At 33.9% G+C, this 20,480-nt stretch overlaps 1 protein-coding gene and 1 pseudogene across 1 annotated transcript; both read left to right on the forward strand.

Moving 5' to 3' along the window:
• Window positions 1-3,146: 3,146 nt before the first annotated feature.
• LOC126695474 (beta-glucuronosyltransferase GlcAT14A-like) lies at window positions 3,147-9,223 on the forward strand. The gene is made up of 5 exons (XM_050392230.1): window positions 3,147-3,322; window positions 3,634-4,661; window positions 7,148-7,223; window positions 7,314-7,429; window positions 8,584-9,223. Exons 2-5 carry the CDS (start codon window positions 4,061-4,063, stop codon window positions 9,090-9,092), a joined length of 1,302 nt encoding a protein of 433 aa, XP_050248187.1. The 5' UTR covers window positions 3,147-3,322; window positions 3,634-4,060; the 3' UTR covers window positions 9,093-9,223.
• Window positions 9,224-15,447: 6,224 nt separating this feature from the next.
• LOC126695475 (uncharacterized) lies at window positions 15,448-19,918 on the forward strand (annotated as a pseudogene).
• The last annotated feature ends 562 nt before the right edge of the window (window positions 19,919-20,480 follow it).

The raw sequence follows: 20,480 nt of genomic DNA on the forward strand, positions 1-20,480 counted from the left end.
TAGAAATAATCTTGTACAGAGTATTACAAAGTGCTAGAGGGTTGAATTCAGAAACTTTTACCGGGTTTTTTATCTTCGGAATGAGTGTAATGATGGTTCAATTAATGGAAGGAGGGATTGTACTAGAATTGAGGCAGGTTAGGACTGCCTCTGTCACATCCTCCTTTATGGTTGGCCAAAATTGTTGGAAGAATAATGAAGGCATCCCATCGTAAAGACGCTGATGGTAACGTCAAACAAACAATATCATACGGTATGGTCCACACATATCCTTTAACTTTCTGTGATTTGATGAATTCGCCACGTGTAGGAGAAATAGAATGGTTGGTAGGGTTCCACAGTATTTATTTGTGGGGGCGCACACAGAACAATAAACGAGATACACTGTGAACCGAAAGACCATAGTACAGTGTTGAGAGTCAAAACCTAAATACACCTTTTTTCCTAAGATGTCTATTGTCTAGGCTTAATGGTATGGTCACTGACTCACTGGTGCCCTACAGCACAACAACAACAACATCAAAGCCTACAGGCTACAACTATTTAACGTTAACATTACTGTGATTTATATTTTACGATTGTTCATTCCCCACTCGCACAGATCATTCACACTAGCAGGGATATTTGAACCCATCAACCCAGGACTGGAGTCTTGTTAGCTCGGTACCTTACAACTATTTTATCTATTTTATATTATTTTTTGACAATATACCTGCATTTCATACTATATTCTCTTAAAACTCTATTCAAATATATAAATTTTTTTATTTTTTTAATTACCACTTTAACAATGTACCTCACATTTTATACCCTACTCTTTTTTTTTTCTTTTTCTTTTTTTTTTTTGAGAAAGCTCTACTATTTTTTATTTTATGGGCGAGATTAAAATATTTGTGTTTAGGATATATACGTTACTACAATTGACATCTATTTTTAGATATTACTATAGCAAAATACAAAAATCTCAACAATATTAGAACGTCGGTGTAGGTTATTTATTTATTTATCAATTGGTGTAATAGTAAAATGCAAAATAGCTCAAACATGCCAAGAGCACTCAATGGGAATGTTAGCAGGATGTGTGAATAACAGCCTGTGTTCAGTACAACCCGATTGATACTGTGGAGTGCATGTGCAGCTCATTTGGTAAATTTGGTGCCTTTGTTTTTCTAGCTAGTACGTGTTGAAAATTTGAAATCTGGAGGAGAAAAATGATTGCAAAATTTGACTTGCATATGAATAGTTTCTATATTCATTGCCAATTTAAGTTTAAAAGAATGTTTGCAGGTGGAGATTTTGTGCAATTTTTTTAATGGTCCATGTATTAGTTTTACAAACATAACTACAACTTAATTCTTCAATAAATTATTAATTCAGGCACATAAAAATTGGTTTTGTTGGAATTGTGTCATTTGCCCCTAGTGAGATCAGATGGAGTCAAAGATTTATGGATATATTATAGACCTAGAGGTGGGTATGCAATAAAATATTGGTATTTTTTATAGCTGGGTTTCAGAAGTTCAATATAATGCATACATTTATAGATAGAAAAAAGAAAAAAAAAATTATATTTATATTAGAGGGCATGAGTTAACGCAGGGGTCATTGCCATTGCTGGCATCCCCTTATGTCGTTCAATCGATATTGGTTTCTTATTTACTCCCACGTTTATGTGATTCTTATTTATTAATTGTTGGTGCAAACAATGCTCCAACACTAAGTTATCATTTCTTCAATTTGAACATTCATGTAAAAGAACTTTCTGGTTTGTACAATAAAAATCTTCCTAAAAGCTGTTTCACCCTCTCCAAATAAATATATAGTTTATTGCAAAAAGAAAAAAAAAAATGTAGGAGGCAAACCATAGTCCATATATTGAGTGATGTTATGAATATTATACTAATCATATTAGTTGCTACATTAATTTGGAAAAATTATATAGTAAAATTTATAATATATTTAACATTTTCCAATTTATTCTATGATGTTAGCTTCTTTCGTGTTGCTAATAAATATATATAGTAATTTGGTTGTCTTTAAAAAAAAATGTCATTATATTTTTAATTAATCTGGCTGTTTGGCACAAAATTAAAAATGACAGCTTTTTTTTTTCTCCTAAATAAATCTTACATATTATATGATTCCCCAATACTTATATTCAAAAAAAAAAAAAAAATTATGCATTTGTCTGATGCTAAAACTCTCAAACAACATTCATGTTGTGAGTTTCGGTTGGCTCAATTGGTAAAGTCTCTTATCACCCAATAAGAGATTTAGGATTCAATCCTCGCATATACCAAAAACCAATTGGTATCTTGACCTAATGATAAGAAACAATTATCATGGAATGAACATCTAGATTTGAAATACTATCATTTCTATCAAAAAAAAAAAAACACTCATGTTAATGGATGCATTGACATTATCAAATAAAAATGAAGTTTGATACCATCTATCAATCAAACTCTTATTTACTTAATGTTTTTTGACAACAAGGACAATTAATTTCTTGTTATAATTGGAACAATATTACTTTTGCATGTTCCTGTCATAAACATCATCTTTTTTTTGAAGGCAACATCATATGTATCAATCACAACAAATCATATTTAATATTTACCAAATTTGTTGTATTTCTACACTTATTATTATTTAATATTTATTAATTATAAACACATATTTATGTAAATTCTATCAATGATTATGTTTACGAGTGCCCTTCAAAGAATTGTTAATAAATTGTATTAAAAAATTTATGTTAACAGGTACCCTTCGGACAATTGTTAATAAACTGTATTAAAAAAGTTTCAATACTATTTTTATAAGAAATATAAAAAGTTGTCAAAAAAATTTAATCACTTTATCATTTTTTTCATAAGATGTTTTTAAAAATAATTCTTAAAGCTTCCATTAACATTTTCCTTATTAAAGAAACACATGAAAACCACGTTGATTAATTACCAATTACCTGCATAAGGTTGTGGAGGATCTACTTTCCTCTTCAAACCCACAAAAAAGCAACGCACCGCACTCGCTCTCAAAGTGGCGTGGTGGATAGTATATTCTATTCATATTATCTCCTCATAATCTTTATTCCATTAGTTTAATTAATCAATTAATTATTATAAATCTTTGTGTTTTTGCCAACAATTAAAGCAAACCCCATCCTCCATATCTGTACGGTCCCCTCTCTCTCTCTCTCTCTCTCTTGTGATTTTTCCCAAATACCCAATAATCCTACTGATAACCAAATACTACTACAACCTCCGAATCTCTCTCACTGTTACTTCTTCTGAATCTTCTTTGAATCCTCTTCACCTGAGTAAGCATATCTCAACTCTGTTTCCTTTTTCATCTATCTGGGTCATTTTAATTCAATCCCAATTGACTCAGTCTCTCTCTCTCTCTCTTTAAACTTCTCTTAGCTTTGAAGTATCTGAAACTTACACTCCAAGTGTTTGGTTTTTTTGCTTGCTTTGTATATTAAATTTGATTGAGTTAGATCTGGGGCAGTTCATAAAAAAAGCCAGTTTCTATTTATTGAATGTGAAATCTAACTGCTTTATATTCTTTAAGTTTATTTAGACGTTACCTGTTTGATTGTTTTTTGCCTTTTTGTTTTTGTGTCTTTAGGTTTGTTCATTCTCAAAGAATCAAGCAGTTTTGGTGTTTCTTTCACAACTGGGGTCCAAAGATCATATCTTTTTCACATGCTTCTTTGGCTATTCCAGCTCTTGATTTCAGAATTTGGGGGCTCAGTCATTTATTTGCGATATTTTGTTCAAATTTATGCACTTGTACATGGAACCCATGTTTTATTTTGGAAAACACTGAAGCCTCTGGCTTAAATGTTATTCATTTACTCATTAAGAAGGTGGCTTTGGTTTTGTTACCTGGCCTCCTTGCTTGTCTTTGGGCCCTCTTCCATTCGGAAAATTGGAGGGTTTTGCTTTGTTTCTCAGATTTTGTGGCGTTTTCAGCTAATTCAGAGAATTGGGTTCTTGTCTCGATAGAAAATAGTATTAGCAATTAGAGTTTTGTTAACCACCTGTGAGAAAGTATGAGGAAAAATATTAATTCTCACTCAGCCAGAGGGTTTGGCGATAGGAAGTGGATTCTTCCATTCTTTGCGACTGTGACTGTATCAGTTATGCTGTCCTTGACAGCCATTTTTGGGCTATATACCTCTCCCTATGCTGGAGAGCAATTGCCATTCGATGTTATCTCGTTAGCGAGATCAGAGGACTCAAGTGGGTATTTTATTGAACCAGATTTGAAAAGATCACTGGAAACATATGAGGCATCGAAAACTGAAGCCCCTAGATTGGCATATCTGATTTCAGGCACTAAGGGTGATAGTCATAGGATGATGAGGACATTACAGGCAGTGTATCATCCTAGAAACCAATATATTCTACATTTGGATCTTGAGGCACCGCCCCGTGAAAGGTTGGACTTGACAGCTTCGGTGAAGTCTGATCCCACATTTCGTGAAGTGGAGAATGTGCGTGTTATGTCTCAATCCAATTTGGTGACTTATAAAGGTCCTACAATGATTGCTTGCACCCTTCAAGCAATTGCAATTTTGTTGAGGGAGAGCTCGGAGTGGGACTGGTTTATAAACCTCAGTGCTTCAGATTATCCTCTTGTAACACAAGATGGTTAGTACCTGATTTTACTCTTTGTTTGTCCATTAGTAATTATGCTGCTATTTTTCTTCTTGTTTTATTTTCATTTTATATAGTTGTATTTGATACCTGTTTAACCACTTGAATCTGCGTATCATTGAGTTTGGTCTTCTATCCTTTTAATTGTACCAGTGGTGTCGTGTTTGCATCTTGATATACTTTTTGACAGTTGCAAGTATCAATAAATTGCACAGGGCATTTTGTTGCCTGAGTTTTAAGCATACTGGGTGATTCTTGCCTAAAATTTACTCTTGGGGATTTATATAGCTGAATATTGACCATGCATTCTAGAGTGCAAGATATGGTTTTCTTGTATCTAAGCTCATGGGTGAAAGTGAGCTAATAGTTGAATTAGTGGGGTAGAGTTGATCAAAGAAGTTTATAATACCATATCTTGCTTTTTGTCTGATGTAAGTGTAGTGTTTGGATCCACCCAAGGCTTCCTTAGGCAATTTAGTTTTCATGTATGTGGCTAATTCTCCTCAGAAGCCTTATTATTTTAATATTCTATATTTCATTTTCAGTTAAATGTAGCTTCCAGGTAGGTCTATACATGAGTTATGTGTCTGAAGAAAGTTCTTAGATTTATCTTGTATTGTATCTAGAGTCTGCAGGAGGGTAGCAATCAATCATCTCAGGTTTTGTTGTCCTGTAATGGTCCATCTTGGGCTTAGTAGGTGTGTGTCACTCCATTGGATATTTGGTTCTTTCAGAAATTAGGTTTTGGTGGTTTTGTTGGAATGGTTCTATGAATGGTAACCCTGTAATATAATGTTTTGGAAAGGGGAAAAACTATAATTAACTTTTGAAAACCAAAATCATAGTGTAGTTCATTTAGACAGAGACACTAACAATGGCAGTATCCTCTTAGATACCAGTTCCTGAAATCTGATGGGACCCTCATTCCTTGTTGTAAAAGATTGTTTGTTGGTCTTTTGGCTTATTTCCTTATGTGGTTTGTCAAAGTGTAACTACACCCCCCCCCCCCCCCCCCCACAACAACTCCACACATATAAAGTGTAAGCTTCCCCATATGACTTTGTGGAGCTCAATTTTGATGAGACTGCATTATGGAGTTGGGAGAGATATTTGGTACCAAATATCCAGGGAAAAAAAAAGTCTGTTAATTCACCCCTCCCCCCTCAAATTTGATGAGACTGCTCTTGTTCCTTTCTGTACTCTTTCCTTCCTCTTCGACTTAAATCTGTGCCCCCCCCCCCCCCCCTCTCTCTCTCTCTCTCTCTCTCTTTTAAAGGATAAAATGATGCGTATTAGTGAAAATTTACTGACCCCCACCAAGTTAGATATTGCTCTTTACAACTAGGTATTTAAATCACAATAGGATTGCAAATCTAACTGAGCTAGGTGATTAGCATCATTTTAGAGTCATAAATATATGTTTCTTGGTTTGATCATTTGATGATGCTGACTTACAAAGTTGAAATCCTCTTAAACATGATATATATAATATGGCTAAATGACTAGACTTTTGTGTTGAATATATATATATATATATATATATATATATATACTGTTAAGATAGTCCCTCCTCAGTTAGAGTTGGGTTAATTTGGGGTTTATTTTTATTTATTAGTTGGCCTCTCCACGTGATAGCATAAGCTTTTGAGTGGAAAGTTCTGTGATGCATTTTCATTTTGCTTCTTTTCATATCTATGAAGGCAGTCTGCGATTGTTGATTTTCTAATAGAAAATTTCTATCTTGTTATGTGTATGGATGGTAGTTATAAATTGCTAATTATATCACTTTGCACTCAGTCATTTTTTGTCCTCTACCAAGGATGATTTACTATTATATCTCATAACTGCAAATCATTTACTGATTCATATTGTTGCTTGAATATCTCTTCTTAATCTTACCTCTTAATTAATAATAGCTGCCATTTTCCATTTCACATATTTGTCCAATTCATATGTTTAATCATAATCATCAACCACAAGATGTCTATGGTGAGGTTGTGATATCAAAAGCTCTATTATTATAACACTAAGTTTTTCCATCTAATATTCATTTTTTTCTTTTATGGCCTAATATGCATTGTTTCTATAATACCCCATAAATTGACCTACTGTTGACAATGTATCCTGTCTTCATCTGCCTAATGGCATGCTTGTTGCACTCTTCTCTGCCTTTGTACACATAGCCTTGTAAAATTTTTAGCAATGGCTTATTACATGGAAGCAAAATCTTCAATGAATGACTTCTCTAAAAAGAAAAAAAAAAAAAAAACATAATGTCTGTTTTATTGTCTAGGCTTCCTTTTGGGATGTGTCTGGTCCAAAGAGTTCTCATGATCTGCTCTATCTTGTTGAGCTGCTACATATGGTTTAATTGACATATACTTTGTTTTGGTAGAAGTTTTGATTTATACATAAGTGTCTTCAGCTTTTCCTTAAACTGTTCACGGAAGTAAAATCTGATTTGTTTCCTAAATCTGCAGATTTGCTACATGTTTTTTCCAATTTGTCTAGAAATTTCAACTTCATTGAGCATATGCAGATTACCGGGTGGAAATTGTAAGTAACCTATAAGTGTGCATGTCACCCTTTGGAAAGTCTTTCCCTTTTTCACTTTTATAATGGTATGATATTCACCTACTTTTATAGGAACCAAAGAGCAAAACCGATCATCATAGATCCGGGCCTTTACCTGTCGAAAAAATCTGATCTTGCTTTGACCACTCAACGAAGATCACTTCCCACGTCATTCACGTTGTTTACTGGTAAGCATGTCTATATTTACACTCAAATCTTGTAAAAATAAATAAAGGAGAAAAAGTACTTCACAATTCCCCCGTTATCTTTAAAACCAACTAGTTTCTCCCTCTATGTTTGGAAAATGGGCAAATACCCCCAATCCTACTTTTTCAATTAAATCCAACGGAATCACAATAATTAAAAATGCAGTCCAAGGAAATGAAAATGCAATCCTCAACTTTTTATCTTCCTTGTGGTGTATGACTGGTAATTTCTTGAGGAGATTCCATTGGATTTAACTAAGAAAGTAATGGATCTGGGGTATTTGCTCATTTCTGGACATAGAATGGGAAATTGGTTGGTTTCAAAGATAAAGGGGGCAATTGTTAACTACTCCAAACATAAAGGGGGGGAAAAAATTTTCCCCAAAAGAAAAAATGCACTTACATTAGTTCCTAGAGCACAACTGTGTTGAATGTTTATGTAATTCTTGTGTCATGGTCCCATCATTGACAGGTTTTACTTTGCTTTTGTAATTCAAACTTAATATGTGCCAACCAAAGCTAAAAATGCCAATTGGGATGCCGTTGGTTTTTTTTTGGGGAGTGAGGGGGTGGGGGTGGGGAGTGGTTTAGATTTTCTGACTAAAAGTAATATCTTTCTTTAACATGATTGTTTTGTGTCTGGATAGCAATGACGGTAATGTTGGCACATGGAGAACATGCTGAAGGCTCTTCTCTTTGATATGTGCCCATTCACTTTTCTTCTTTTCCTTGTGGGCCTCTGGGTGAACTCTTCAATTGATGTCTCACCAGTTGTGCTTTGACTTGTAGATGTCAACGTGTCAAATTTAGTTCTTATCTTGAGAAATTTGTTAGTGGGCACTTAGTGGGGTAGTTATAACTTATTGTGCTACATTTATCTGTAATCTCAGCAGTTGGAAGCTGGTTAAAATAGGGCAACCCTCTTAATCATTGCTATGAGGAACTAACCTCATTAGTTGGTTCCCTAGGTATAGATTTCTTTCTAGCTAATTAAAAGCTTATTTGTTCTCCTAAATCTAATTTGCTTGCTGTTTAATTTTGGCATCTTGGTCTGATTTTTTTTTTTTTTTTTTTTTACAATTTTGATATGTGTTAATAACCTGCATCCAAATTGCCTTTAATTCTCTTATGCACAGGTTCAGCATGGGTAATGCTAACCCGATCGTTTGTTGAGTACTGTATATGGGGATGGGATAACCTCCCACGAACTATCCTTATGTATTACACAAATTTTGTCTCCTCCCCGGAAGGTTATTTTCACACTGTTATTTGCAATACTCCAGAATTCCGTAACACTGCAATTAGCCATGATCTCCACTACATTGCTTGGGACACTCCTCCAAAGCAGCATCCCCTCTCTTTGTCAATGAAGGACTTTGACAAAATGGTTAAAAGCAATGCCCCATTTGCACGAAAATTTGCTAAGGATGATCCTGTCTTAGACAAGATTGATAAAGAGCTTCTAGGCCGCACAAATCGTTTTGCACCTGGGGCATGGTGTATTGGGAGCTCTGATGGTGGGGCTGACCCATGCTCTTTGCGTGGTAATGATACAGTGTTTAGGCCAGGTCCTGGTGCTGAGAGGTTCCAGGAACTGCTTCAGACTCTGTTATCTGAAGATTTTCGGAAAAAACAGTGTTCATGACAAAGGTAAGAATTGGATACCCCCAAGTGTACATTAACATATAATATATACGGCTGATGTAAAGTCGCAGAATTTTGATTTTAATATTAATTGAACATTCAAGCTATAAACAATATTCACTTTACTGCATAGTCTGGAATTGCCTCGACTTTCCAAGTTTTGTCTATCCAGTCTTTAGATTGAACTTTCCTCATTTTTCCATTATAAGTGGTCAAGCAGTATGTTTTTAAACCTGAGAGATTTCCTCAAATAAGTTTCTCAGCCAAGTTTCTCAGTCCATTTTGCCCAGCTGAGACTAGGTGGATATGATGGTTTTTTTTATAAGGATAATGTTCATCACTATTTTATCTAGTTGCACTAAAACCCGTTTAACATTCCATCCAAATGAATTATCACCTAGTAAATTGTGGGGAATAAAAAATCCCTAGCATTGTTGCCTTTTATTTTATAACATCTCCTCTTTTTCATTATACTTGGTACCAACAAAAAATGAAAAAGAAAAAAGAAAAAAAAAGGGAAATATGTGATGCACAAAAGGGTGTGATCAGTTTTAGTTTTAGTTGTTCCTGCTTAGCTGTTTTAATGTTACCTCGTCTTACCAAAAAAAAAAAAAAGTTTTAGTTTTAGTTCAAGGGTGTAAGTGCAACTAAACGAAAGTTGAAATGGCGTCAATGCATTTTATACATTTAATCTTTAGTGGTGTCTTTGATTAGTCTCTTTAGAGATTAGGTTCATATATTTTTCTATAATCATCTATGGTGAAAATCAGTAAAATATCCTTTCATCCAACCCTTCGGTTGCTAGTGTCTCAACCCGGTTTTGGACCTAGTCTGCAACAATTTGATTCGGCTCCAAGAGCATGCGAACTATCTTGGTTGAATCTCCACACCATGAACCAAGCCCAGTGTTTGCACTTAAGGAGCCTACCTTGAGTGCTCACAATGAAAGCAATTCCCTGAGCAGCTGAGGCATCTGTAGACAAGATGGGTACGTCGTTCAATGAAACTCATGGATGTGTTCCAATCATTTAGATGCCTCTTCCTCGAGAAACCGCAGTTGGTTGCCTATATAGTTAGGCTAGTAATATCCAAGATTGAGCCTAATGGTTAGTGTTTAGAGCCTTGCCTCTTGCCTGGGTTGCAGCTTACAGATATACTGTCACTGCAATGTATCAGTTTCAGTAAGAGGAAAAATTATTTAGAATGAATGAATATAAAGGTTATCGTTGGAATATTTGTTCACCATATTTCAAGAATGCCCGCATTTTCCATGCTCTAGCTTGAAAAGAAATGAAAGGCACTGTAGAAGGTTTGGACCAGCCTTGGAAACTGTTGCAAGAGGCTATAAATGGTACTCCTTGACTTGTGATATCATGCACTCATATGGCGGGAAATTCTTAGGTAATGACTGCAAGGTCAGCACCCAGTCATTCAAAAAAGAACACATCGTCAAAATGTAATAGGTAAGCAATGGGCTAACGCATCCACAAAACAAAGAAGTCAGGCTTAATGCTGTTTCTTCAATCCTTCTGCCCGTCAAAATTTTGATCAAAATTCAAATCCATCTTTTTGTGGTCAACTGAAAATTTTCAGTAAATTCAAATTCTTTATCACCTGCTACGTGTAAATCATGAGGAAAAATATTTTTCCTTAGTTTTACTTTCCTCTTTCTCTAGTTGACGAAGCAAACTGATTGAGAAGTTTAAACTTTCAACTGTTTCATGGGATTTGTGAATCTTCGTCTTCTTCCTTTCTTAAACCTGTAAGTGATTTTTTTCCCAAGGCATCCCAACTTTTACATTTGTTTTTCATCATCTTCTATACAGTCCATCTCTAGACTCTAGAGTCATTCATAGATGACTATAGAAAGGTCAATTGAAGCATTTACAAGTTTTTTTTTTTTTTCAACTATCTCTATTTGTCTTCTCTATTCTCAGTTTTTTTTTTTTTTTTTTGTTCCACCTGACTTGTGTAATTATGTATTTAATGAATTTGATGTTGATACTTCACTGAATCTATGTAAAATTATATAGGGAAGATCAATTCGATAGGCTTAGTCACTAATTCAGATTGATCTCTTGAAATTCCCAGATTTTTTTGGCCCAATGAAATTTTCTGCCACGGGTGTTCTTGATGATTTTTTTTTCTTTGATTCCTTTGATACCCATGTTAATCTCTTTGATGATTATGGTTAGTCTTTGATGGAATGATGTATCTTGAACGATTTTTGTATTGGGTATTTAGGAATTTATGTCCAATTGATTTTACAACTTGTGTTCATTGGGCCAATTGATTTTACAACATGAAGAACACCCATGGAAAAAAATTTCTTTGGGCCGAAAAAAAATCTGGGAATTTTAAGAGATCAATATGATTCAATGACTAAGCCTATCAATTTGATCTTCCATTTATAATTTTACATAGATTCAGTCAAGTATCAACATAAAATTCATGAAATACATAATTATACAAGTCAAGTGGAAAAAAAATCCTAAGAATAGAGAGACAAATAGAGATTATAATAATAAATAAATAAATTGTATTACCACAGCCAAAAAAACCCGTATCTCCAGTCCATAGCCAGGAAAAAAAAAATGCTTTCTTCAATCAACCTTTCTAGAGTCATCTATGGATGAGAGTCTAGAGATGGACTACGTAGAATATGATTAAAAAAAAATGTAAAAGTAGTGATATCGTGGGGAAAAAATCACCTATAGGTTTAGGAAAGGAAGAAAATAAAGATTCACAAAGTCCATGGAATGGTTGGAAGTTTAAGCTTCTTAATTAGTTCGTTTCAACAACTAGAAAAAGAGGAAAGAAAAGCAAAGAGAAAAATGAGCAAGCTGACCTTGTTGTCCCAAACTACCTAAGAATTTCCTACATATTACACCAAGGTGTATTGGACCCTATTAGAAGCTTGATCCTCAAAATTGTTCACGATGACAGTTTTTGGGTCAAGCCTTGAGGCCCATTCAATTGCACTTAGGGTAGAATGGTTATGTGATTAAAAAATTAAGAGCTTGCTACATTGTAGCAAGGATTGGTCTATGGTTTTCTTCTTGACCTGTGGGAAGGGGAGATAACCCTTTTTTTAGGTAAAAGATAGAATATTAGAAAATGCCAAGGTTTTTTTTTTTTTTTTTTTTAGGGGTAGAAAATGCCAGTTGAATTATAAGTTTTGTAGAGGAGAAACATTCAATTGATGCAATTTAATTCAGGAAATAAAAATATGTTAACCAAACTCATCCTATTACCATGGTGAATCCAGAATCTGTGTTTGATAAAAATGAGAGTAATTTGATTATTTTCACTCTCCTTTGCATCATATTAGTTATTTTTCATCATCTTTTTGACATGATAGATCATATTTATTTAGCAAAAGATATTACCACACCCAAAAAGGATTGTTGTCACACCTCTCTTATAGATCATTCACAATGTGCTCTACATAGTTCTAGCAAAAATTTTATCAGAAAACCCATTTTCTATTTTACCTACCTACTTTTTTTTATAAACCCTATAACACACTCTAATTTTTCTCTATTCTATTAACATTTTTTTTTTTAATTACCAAACAATCATATTTCGTCTAAATCTGAAATGTTCTTCACCATTCCATCCAAACCCCACACATGCGGCAATCCCATCTCCAAAATTCTACAATTTCACAAAGCTTCAATCACTGTCACCTGCACAAACCCACTCTATCCTTCCCCTGCACAATCCCATACGACTTCAATCACGGTCACCTACACCCAATGAATATTCTTATTCTTAGAAAGTTATATTTTTATAATATTTCAATGGCTATAATAAATAAAAAGTAAAATATATGCATATCCCTTTAGCTTTGATTATTTTCTAATAACACCCTATTCATTTTATTATTGTTTCAGTGAGAATAATGGGAGTTGGGATTGCTTTAATCAAAGTTTGAGTGGCATTATCACTTGACATATAGTATCTTAATAGAATTATTATGATTTCATTAATTTTAGTGTTGTCTATAAATATACACACACAAACAATAATTTAAACATTTATAAAATTTTGAGGGGTTGAAGCCACTCTTTAGTATTTGGGCCAAGTTGGGTCGGTTGGATGGGTCCGGTTTAATGGGTGTACAGTCACCAACCCCAAAAGTGGGGCATATTGGATTTGCTTTATAATGAGTCAATGCGTCACTACCGCGTGTCCAAGGCATAGCAAGCATGTAGCCATTAGTTGTGGTCCATTTGTCCAATATAGTGGATGAAAGTGATAGCAAGATCAGTCATGGACTATCACAGCTGCATACTACAGGTTTTGGGAATATTACAGTAAAGGCTAACTTGTTGAGGAAGCATTATTGAGTGTAGTACAAACAAGCACACTGGTCAAAGAAGCACCAAATGCATGTGATCTTATTTTGTCAAGACTCTATCTTGTCCTTCTCTAATGGGAAGGCAACACCTTATGTATTAGGAAAGTGACATGTGCTCATTTCCACCATTATTAAAGAAGACACTTTTTGACACTAGGGTGGAAGCTCTTTTCCCACCTCTTCTATCTCTTTTTCTCCATTGTAACCATTTTCAAAAAATAGTGGAATATTCGACTGGCTTGTGTCAATGATTTTCTCCCTCTCCCAACCTAGAGGGTTTTCATGTTAAAAAAAACTGTATATTTTTCTCACAACTTTACTGTTCTTCATTTTCTTACAAACACAAAGACACAATTTTTGACAAAAAAATGATGTCTAAATGTAATGTTAAGGTTTTAGAAATCTTTACAAGATAATCTCCAAAATCTAAAACTTGCACGTACAATGAGCTATGGCACTCTTTATGTCTTGGAAGGTAACAAGCAATGTCAGAGTCACAAGTTAGTGAAAGTTTATCAAACAAATTCATCCAATAGTCTACTGGTAGCTACAATTTGTTGCAGTGCAACAGCTAAAGAGTGCTCACCTCAAAGACTAGCTAGAGCCAATATTTGCTGTCAAAGACTTTGCCACCTCAGTGATTTGCTATGTTAAAACTGGGTGTACTAGTGTTACTTGGTCGAAAATAATCATCCATAGCCGTCTCACCTTTAAAATTTTTGAAGGAATTGTTTAGGGGGACGCAATATTATAAGCTAAAATCTTCTCTATTCTAAAGAGTAAACCCTTAAAATATAGTTTTACAATTTTTCTATTTAGAGAATTTTTTGTTGTTGTTGTTGCTGCTGCTGCTGCTTATGAATAGTGGCTCTCTTTGTTTGAAAAGTCATTGTTCATTAGCAAAAGGGTTTTATATATATATATATATATATATATACAAAAAAAAGAGTGAAAAAGTGAATTTGAAAGAATGAGTAAAAGAATATTTAGGAAAGGATAAAGATAATATTCAAATAGAATAGAAAAAGAATAGAAACTTAGAAAGTCTCTAACTTGGTCTATATAGACACATAAAAATTCACACCTAACTAACGTGATATATTGTTAAGAAAAATTCTGAGATCACATAAAATGGTACAATTTATGTCATAACTGTCCATGTGACAGTATGTGAATAGTGGAAAAAAAAGTGATAGGTCTATGTAAAAGTAATAAGAAGCTAGTCACAATCTAGCACATAAGATAGATGTGGCAAAAGTTATGCAATTTATGTAGTACTAAAACTCCTCAATTATTAATGGTAAATAAAAAAGTTAAGTTAATGGAATGTTCAAATAAAAACCAGTAAAAACTTATCAACTAAATACTATAAAAAAAAAAAATAAAAAAAAAAATTGTAAAGTTTTGATATATACACGCGAGAAAATGGTTACACTGCTGGAGATGCTTAAAAGAAAATTTTCTTTCACTCTTCTCTATGCCCTTTATGTCTAGCAACCGTCTTGTGCCTTGAACAATGGTAGGCCATTAAATAAGATGGTTGACTGAAACTTTAATGCTTAAGAAAAGCATACAGCTCCGTGCTTATTGTCAATTGTTTCTTTTTTTCTTTTCTTTTTTTTAAGATGAAACTTCTTAAGTAAAATCTTCATAATTCTTCAGGCTGGTGCAATGACAATAAACATCAAATTGACCAAATTCTTATAATTCTTATAAACTCATGATATGAGAACCTCATATAATAGAATAATAGGCTTTTTATTTATTTTTTTTTCTCATTTAAGTTTTTAGAACTCTTTAAAAAAAAAAAAAAATCTTTTTTTTAGCTGGTGTGTAGTTCAAAAAGAGGAACAAATTTTTTTTCTTTGGTTTCCTTTGTGCATTCATTCCAATAAATATTTACGTCGACAACTTGACATTCATAAAAAATAATTTAAAAAAGGGCATTATAGTAAAAGAAAGTGACAACATTGCAGAGCACAAATAAAAAGGCCATAGCTTCCAGAATCAGCGCCTAGACACGGTTCCCATGCTTCCTTAGCATTGTTAACTCCGCTCCGCTCGTGAGAGAGAGAGAGAGAGAGAGAGTAGTTGCATGGCTCTTTTTACATGACAAGCAACCAAAGAACTCTATTCTAATCTAATATATATAAAACTCTTTGTAGAAAATAGAGAGAGAGAGACCCATCTCCTTCTTTCTCATTCGTTCTTGCTTAATTTCCCTTTTGTTCTGTTCTGATCTCTTTCAAGGCAATGGGTGGATCTTATCACAAGGGGAATAGCAACAGTAATGGTGGTGGGCATAGCCATAGAGATCATAGTCATAGAGGGAAGCCATACGGGTTGATGTTTCTGCTGGCATTTGGGGCTGCATTGCTTGGGGTCATGGTCCTTCATAAACTCAGAGAGAGGCGCATCTTCAACCTTCTTGTTCATGAGAAGGACCAAGAACTCATTTCTTTTCAGCTCCTCTTGCAGGTCAATCCCTCTCTCTCTCATGCAATTTGCTTTTGACTTGTAATTTTCCTTGCACGCCACGTATGAAGCACCATGCATTCTTTTATTTATTTACTCATTTCTTTAGATAGAAAACATTAAAAGCCATTTTAAAATGGTAAACGACAAAATATTGGTAGGTAGAACTGCATTAATTTTTAGTTTTTCAATTAAATTCAAATTCAACCATAAATTTGGATCGACAAATGCAGTATAAACGAGATTATTTTGTTTCAAGGAAATTCAATTCGCAACCAGAATTTAATTCAAAATTTTTAACATTTTTTTTAGATTATTAAGGTCCCGTTTGGTACATGTTTAAACACATATTTTCAGTTTTTAAACAATATTACACTTATTTTTATACATTTTTTCACTCATACATATTTTCAAAAAATCTGAAAATTGTTGTTTAATCGCATATACTAAACGGACCCTAAGTATTTTAACACACACAAAGAGAGGGAAGAAATTTTTAAAAAAACTTACAATAATATATATCCAAAATAGTCTAACTCTTAAATACACAGATTTTAAGCCTCTTTTAACTCACACTCATTTTTCAACGTATTCAGTTTTTAAACAATATTACACTTATTTTTATACATTTTTTCACTCATACATATTTTCAAAAAAACTGAAAATTGTTGTTTAATCGCATATACTAAACGGGCCCTAAGTATTTTAACACACACAAAGAGAGGGAAGAAAATTAAAAAAAAAACTTACAATAATATATATCCAAAATAGTCTAACTCTTAAATACACAGATTTTAAGCCTCTTTTAACTCACACTCATTTTTCAACGTAGGATTAACCCCCTATTGTTACCAATTGGTTTAGCCCTTCTATAGTTTTTTTTTTTTTGGCATAAAGCCCTTCTATGGTTATCTTCTATAGTTCTATGGTGTTTTAATATTAATTGGTCCAAACAGCTTAAGGAAACATGATATTTTTATTTAAAAAAATTATTAAAAGTCAGAAATATATTATTGCTAAAAAAGATTACATTACGATTTCAGATGCAGACTGCCTAAAAAGACAGGCAATTCCACCGTCCAATAACATTTGTTTTTACTGAATACAAATTGAAAACAATTGAGAGAAGCCATAGTATTGTCACTTTGTGATGAGCAACACTAGCGAAAACCTGGAAGAATTGAAAGCACTGGCTAAACTAAATGACCATAACTTGGTAAAGAATATAAAGCTGAAGTTGTAGGAGATTGATAAAAATGGTCTGAGCCTCACATGTTTCAAATATAACCTCAAATACTCCTAATTCCAGTGAAAATTGGACCATAGTAAAGGTATCCATGACTATGAGACTAGAAGCCACACATATGTGTGGTTCAATTAGCTCGTTGAAATCCTTAGCACAAAGAATTTGGATGTTGTTGTCTGATTCATATTTTCTCAAAGCATATTTCTAGCTATCAATTCTGAATTCTCATTTCAATGAGACCACGAACTGAACGAGAGTTCCCAAGCCTTCAGTAGCTCCAACACAAAATGCTCTCATTCAGGTTGTGGAGGCTGCAAAGCAGCCACAACCATGGAGATCACAACTGTAGAATAAACTTGGGCACTCTTACAGCATTTCAGATCACACTAGAATTAGGTAGCCAAATCTTCTGAGTATTCCTTACTTGAATGTATTTTGATGCTGGAATTAACAAATAGTGCAACTAAAATGTATGTTGTAATTTGGCACAGGATTTTAGCCCAGTTTAAAGTATATTCAACTATATTGATCTAATATGAGCAAATCACAATTTTTTACTTTTATTACAAAATTAAAGGGTCTAGTTTAATCATGCAGAAAATTGTAGATCTAAAAGCACGCAATAGCCAATAGTTATGTTATGTTTGCTCTATAAAAGAAGATGTAAAGAGTCTAAATACACATCATGATCATGCTTAATTAGTCAATCTAGAAGTTTATCTTTATTAATCATATATTGGCCTTTTGCCTGCACATCATTTTCCTGTTTTTACCACACTTTTAGTCGTAAGGTATCAGTTCAAAAATTGTGATGATTTTTTTAGCACATTCCCATTTTGGTGTACATGCACTCACCTTAAAATTGAAAAAACTAACCATTAAATTATTTGTTAGCATTGAAGAAATAAAATGTTGAATATTTAGCTGTTCTCAACACTACTACAATTTCTTCAATCATACAGAAGGAAAAAGACTACTCCAAAGAAATGAAAAGGAAGAATGAAGAGATGAAAGCAAAGATATACTCCCTTAGAAACCAAAAAGATGGAGCTTGACAGAAGGATTCTAGAGAAGCAGTCTACTATTGATTCACTAAAAGATGAAAAGAGAACCATGGAGTCTGCACTCGAGGAGAAGCAGAATGAGTTCAAAATGTTAAGAGAGAAAGAGATTGATCCAGGAAAAGAAAATCCTCAATTGATAACTCTAATTGAAAGCTTGAAGCAGAAGGAGGCCGAAATTGAGGATTTGAAACAACGTCTTGAGTACCCAGTTAAGGTTTGGTCAGTAAGTACTGATGACCCTTCAAGCCCACCTGTGAATTTAACTGTGAATGGAAGTGTGGCAGGACAAGATCAAAATGAGGTCATTATGAGTAATAAAGAGGGTGAGCAACTACAAGAATCCAGTATTCACATGCACGATGAAAATTCAACAAGTGAAGATGGAAATAAACTTAAATCAAACAATTTTAGAGAGGCTGGGAATATAGTAAGAGTCGAAGAAGGAACTGAAAATAAAGCAGAAGATACTACGAGGGAGATGATGAGAGAACAGATGCAAAAACTAGAAAATTCGCAAGATGTAGGTCTTAAAAATGGAAGCTATGTTATTGAGAAGCCTATTGAAGAGATTCAAGGAAATAAAAATGAAGATTCTCACAATGGGGGTGATTTTGGCATTGGCAAAAGAGATGACTGGATGAAAGTAATGGGAAAACTTGAAAATTCTCAAGAACATGACCATCAGGAACTTGATGAGATTCATAAGGATGAGAGAAAATTAGAAGAACCAGAGAATTCTAGCATTGGTAGAATTTCTAGAATGAGAGGGAAACATGGCCATGCTAGTAAAACAAAGGGAAAGAAATGGAGAATGCTTGTCAAGAATAGGTGGTTGGAGAACAATGGGAATTCGATAAATGATAAAGCAGTGAGAATGAAAAGTAGAAAATTTTTTATAGGGGATCAAGATGGATCGAAGGGAAGAGCTACTGAGAACAAGGATAAAATGGAAAGAGAGGGAGGAGAGATGGGTGTTAATGACCCAATGGAAGTAAGAAAAGCTGCTGATTCTTCAGATGAAAAAGATCTGAATAGCAATCTTGTTTATGCTGATACAAATCATCAAGAGGTAAATGGACAAGAAATGTTGGAAAATCCCCATAATTTTCCAAAAGAAGTTCAGCTTCTGAAAAATGGAACTTACAATGGTGATGTGAGCAACATTATATTGGATGATAGAAAGCAGAAACTAGACAAAGTGAGAGAGTCATCAGAAGAGCATGAAGCCAGTGGCATTCAACAAGACACAAGCAGCGGAAATATCAATGAAGTAGATAAAGATACAGAACAAACAAGCATCGACGAGACAACTGAAGTGCCAGAAGATTTGGAGGATGGCAATGTTCAAGAATCAGAAGAAGGAGAAGATGGTTTGGAAGATGTAGAAGAAGAAGAAGAAGAATACAAAGAAGACAGATGAGTCTTGAGTTTTAGCTGATAAACAAGTTTTAAGTCCTGTGTTTGTTATAGAACTGTTAAAAGTTTCTGCGTATATGTCTGTTAGAGCAATTTAAGTTATGTTTGCTTAAAATGATTGTAACTAAATGGACCAAGAAGGTGACTTCCAAACAGACGTTATCAAGAAAAATAATCCCCAGAAATAATTAGATGAATAGCCCCTTAGAGACATGCGGACATGAATTGCACCTAAAATTTAAATTTGCCAGAGTTCGAAGAAATCTTGGGATTTGATCTGAGTGTATAATGAACTTGAAGAACTAGTGGAACTAGTCTAGGAGAATTGGGCGCCGGAATGAAATGATTTGATTGGGCGTGTGTAAAACAGTTATGTGCCACAAATTTAACTTAAAAAAAATGGCACACATGCCTCCAGATGTGAGGTCCCAAATAATATTATCAATAATATTAAGAGTCCAAAACAACAATCACACACAATAACACAAATATTTACGTGGAAAACTCTTTCTTTGAAGGGAAAAAACTCCGGGACAAACTCCAAATAATTTCACTATTATCAAATTAATCTATATATTACTAAAAACTGAAGCGTAGCATTTATTATTACTGAGCTCCTGTTGCGCCACCTCATCATCACGTCATTAGCCACATAATTATTATTTATTATTTATTCCTATTTTTTTTACAAATATATATATATATATATATATATATGTGGGGCCAGAGAGTTTGTGATCCCAGCCCATTTCATGTTAAGGCCCAAGGCCTGCGCCGAGGAGATACAGGGCCGAGGACGCACCGTGAGAGTCGAGGACGGCCTAA

Source organism: Quercus robur, chromosome 8 (genome assembly GCF_932294415.1).
Source record: "Quercus robur chromosome 8, dhQueRobu3.1, whole genome shotgun sequence".
NCBI classification, from domain to species: domain Eukaryota; kingdom Viridiplantae; phylum Streptophyta; class Magnoliopsida; order Fagales; family Fagaceae; genus Quercus; species Quercus robur.

Bases quoted from the DNA above. Each gene is read 5' to 3' on its own strand.
- LOC126695474 (XM_050392230.1), top strand. From the start codon at position 4,061: ATGAGGAAAAATATTAATTCTCACTCAGCCAGAGGGTTTGGCGATAGG. The intron at 4,662-7,147 runs GTTAGTACCTGA...CTAAATCTGCAG, and splicing joins TCCTCTTGTAACACAAGATG to ATTTGCTACATGTTTTTTCC. The intron at 7,224-7,313 runs GTAAGTAACCTA...CTACTTTTATAG, and splicing joins CAGATTACCGGGTGGAAATT to GAACCAAAGAGCAAAACCGA.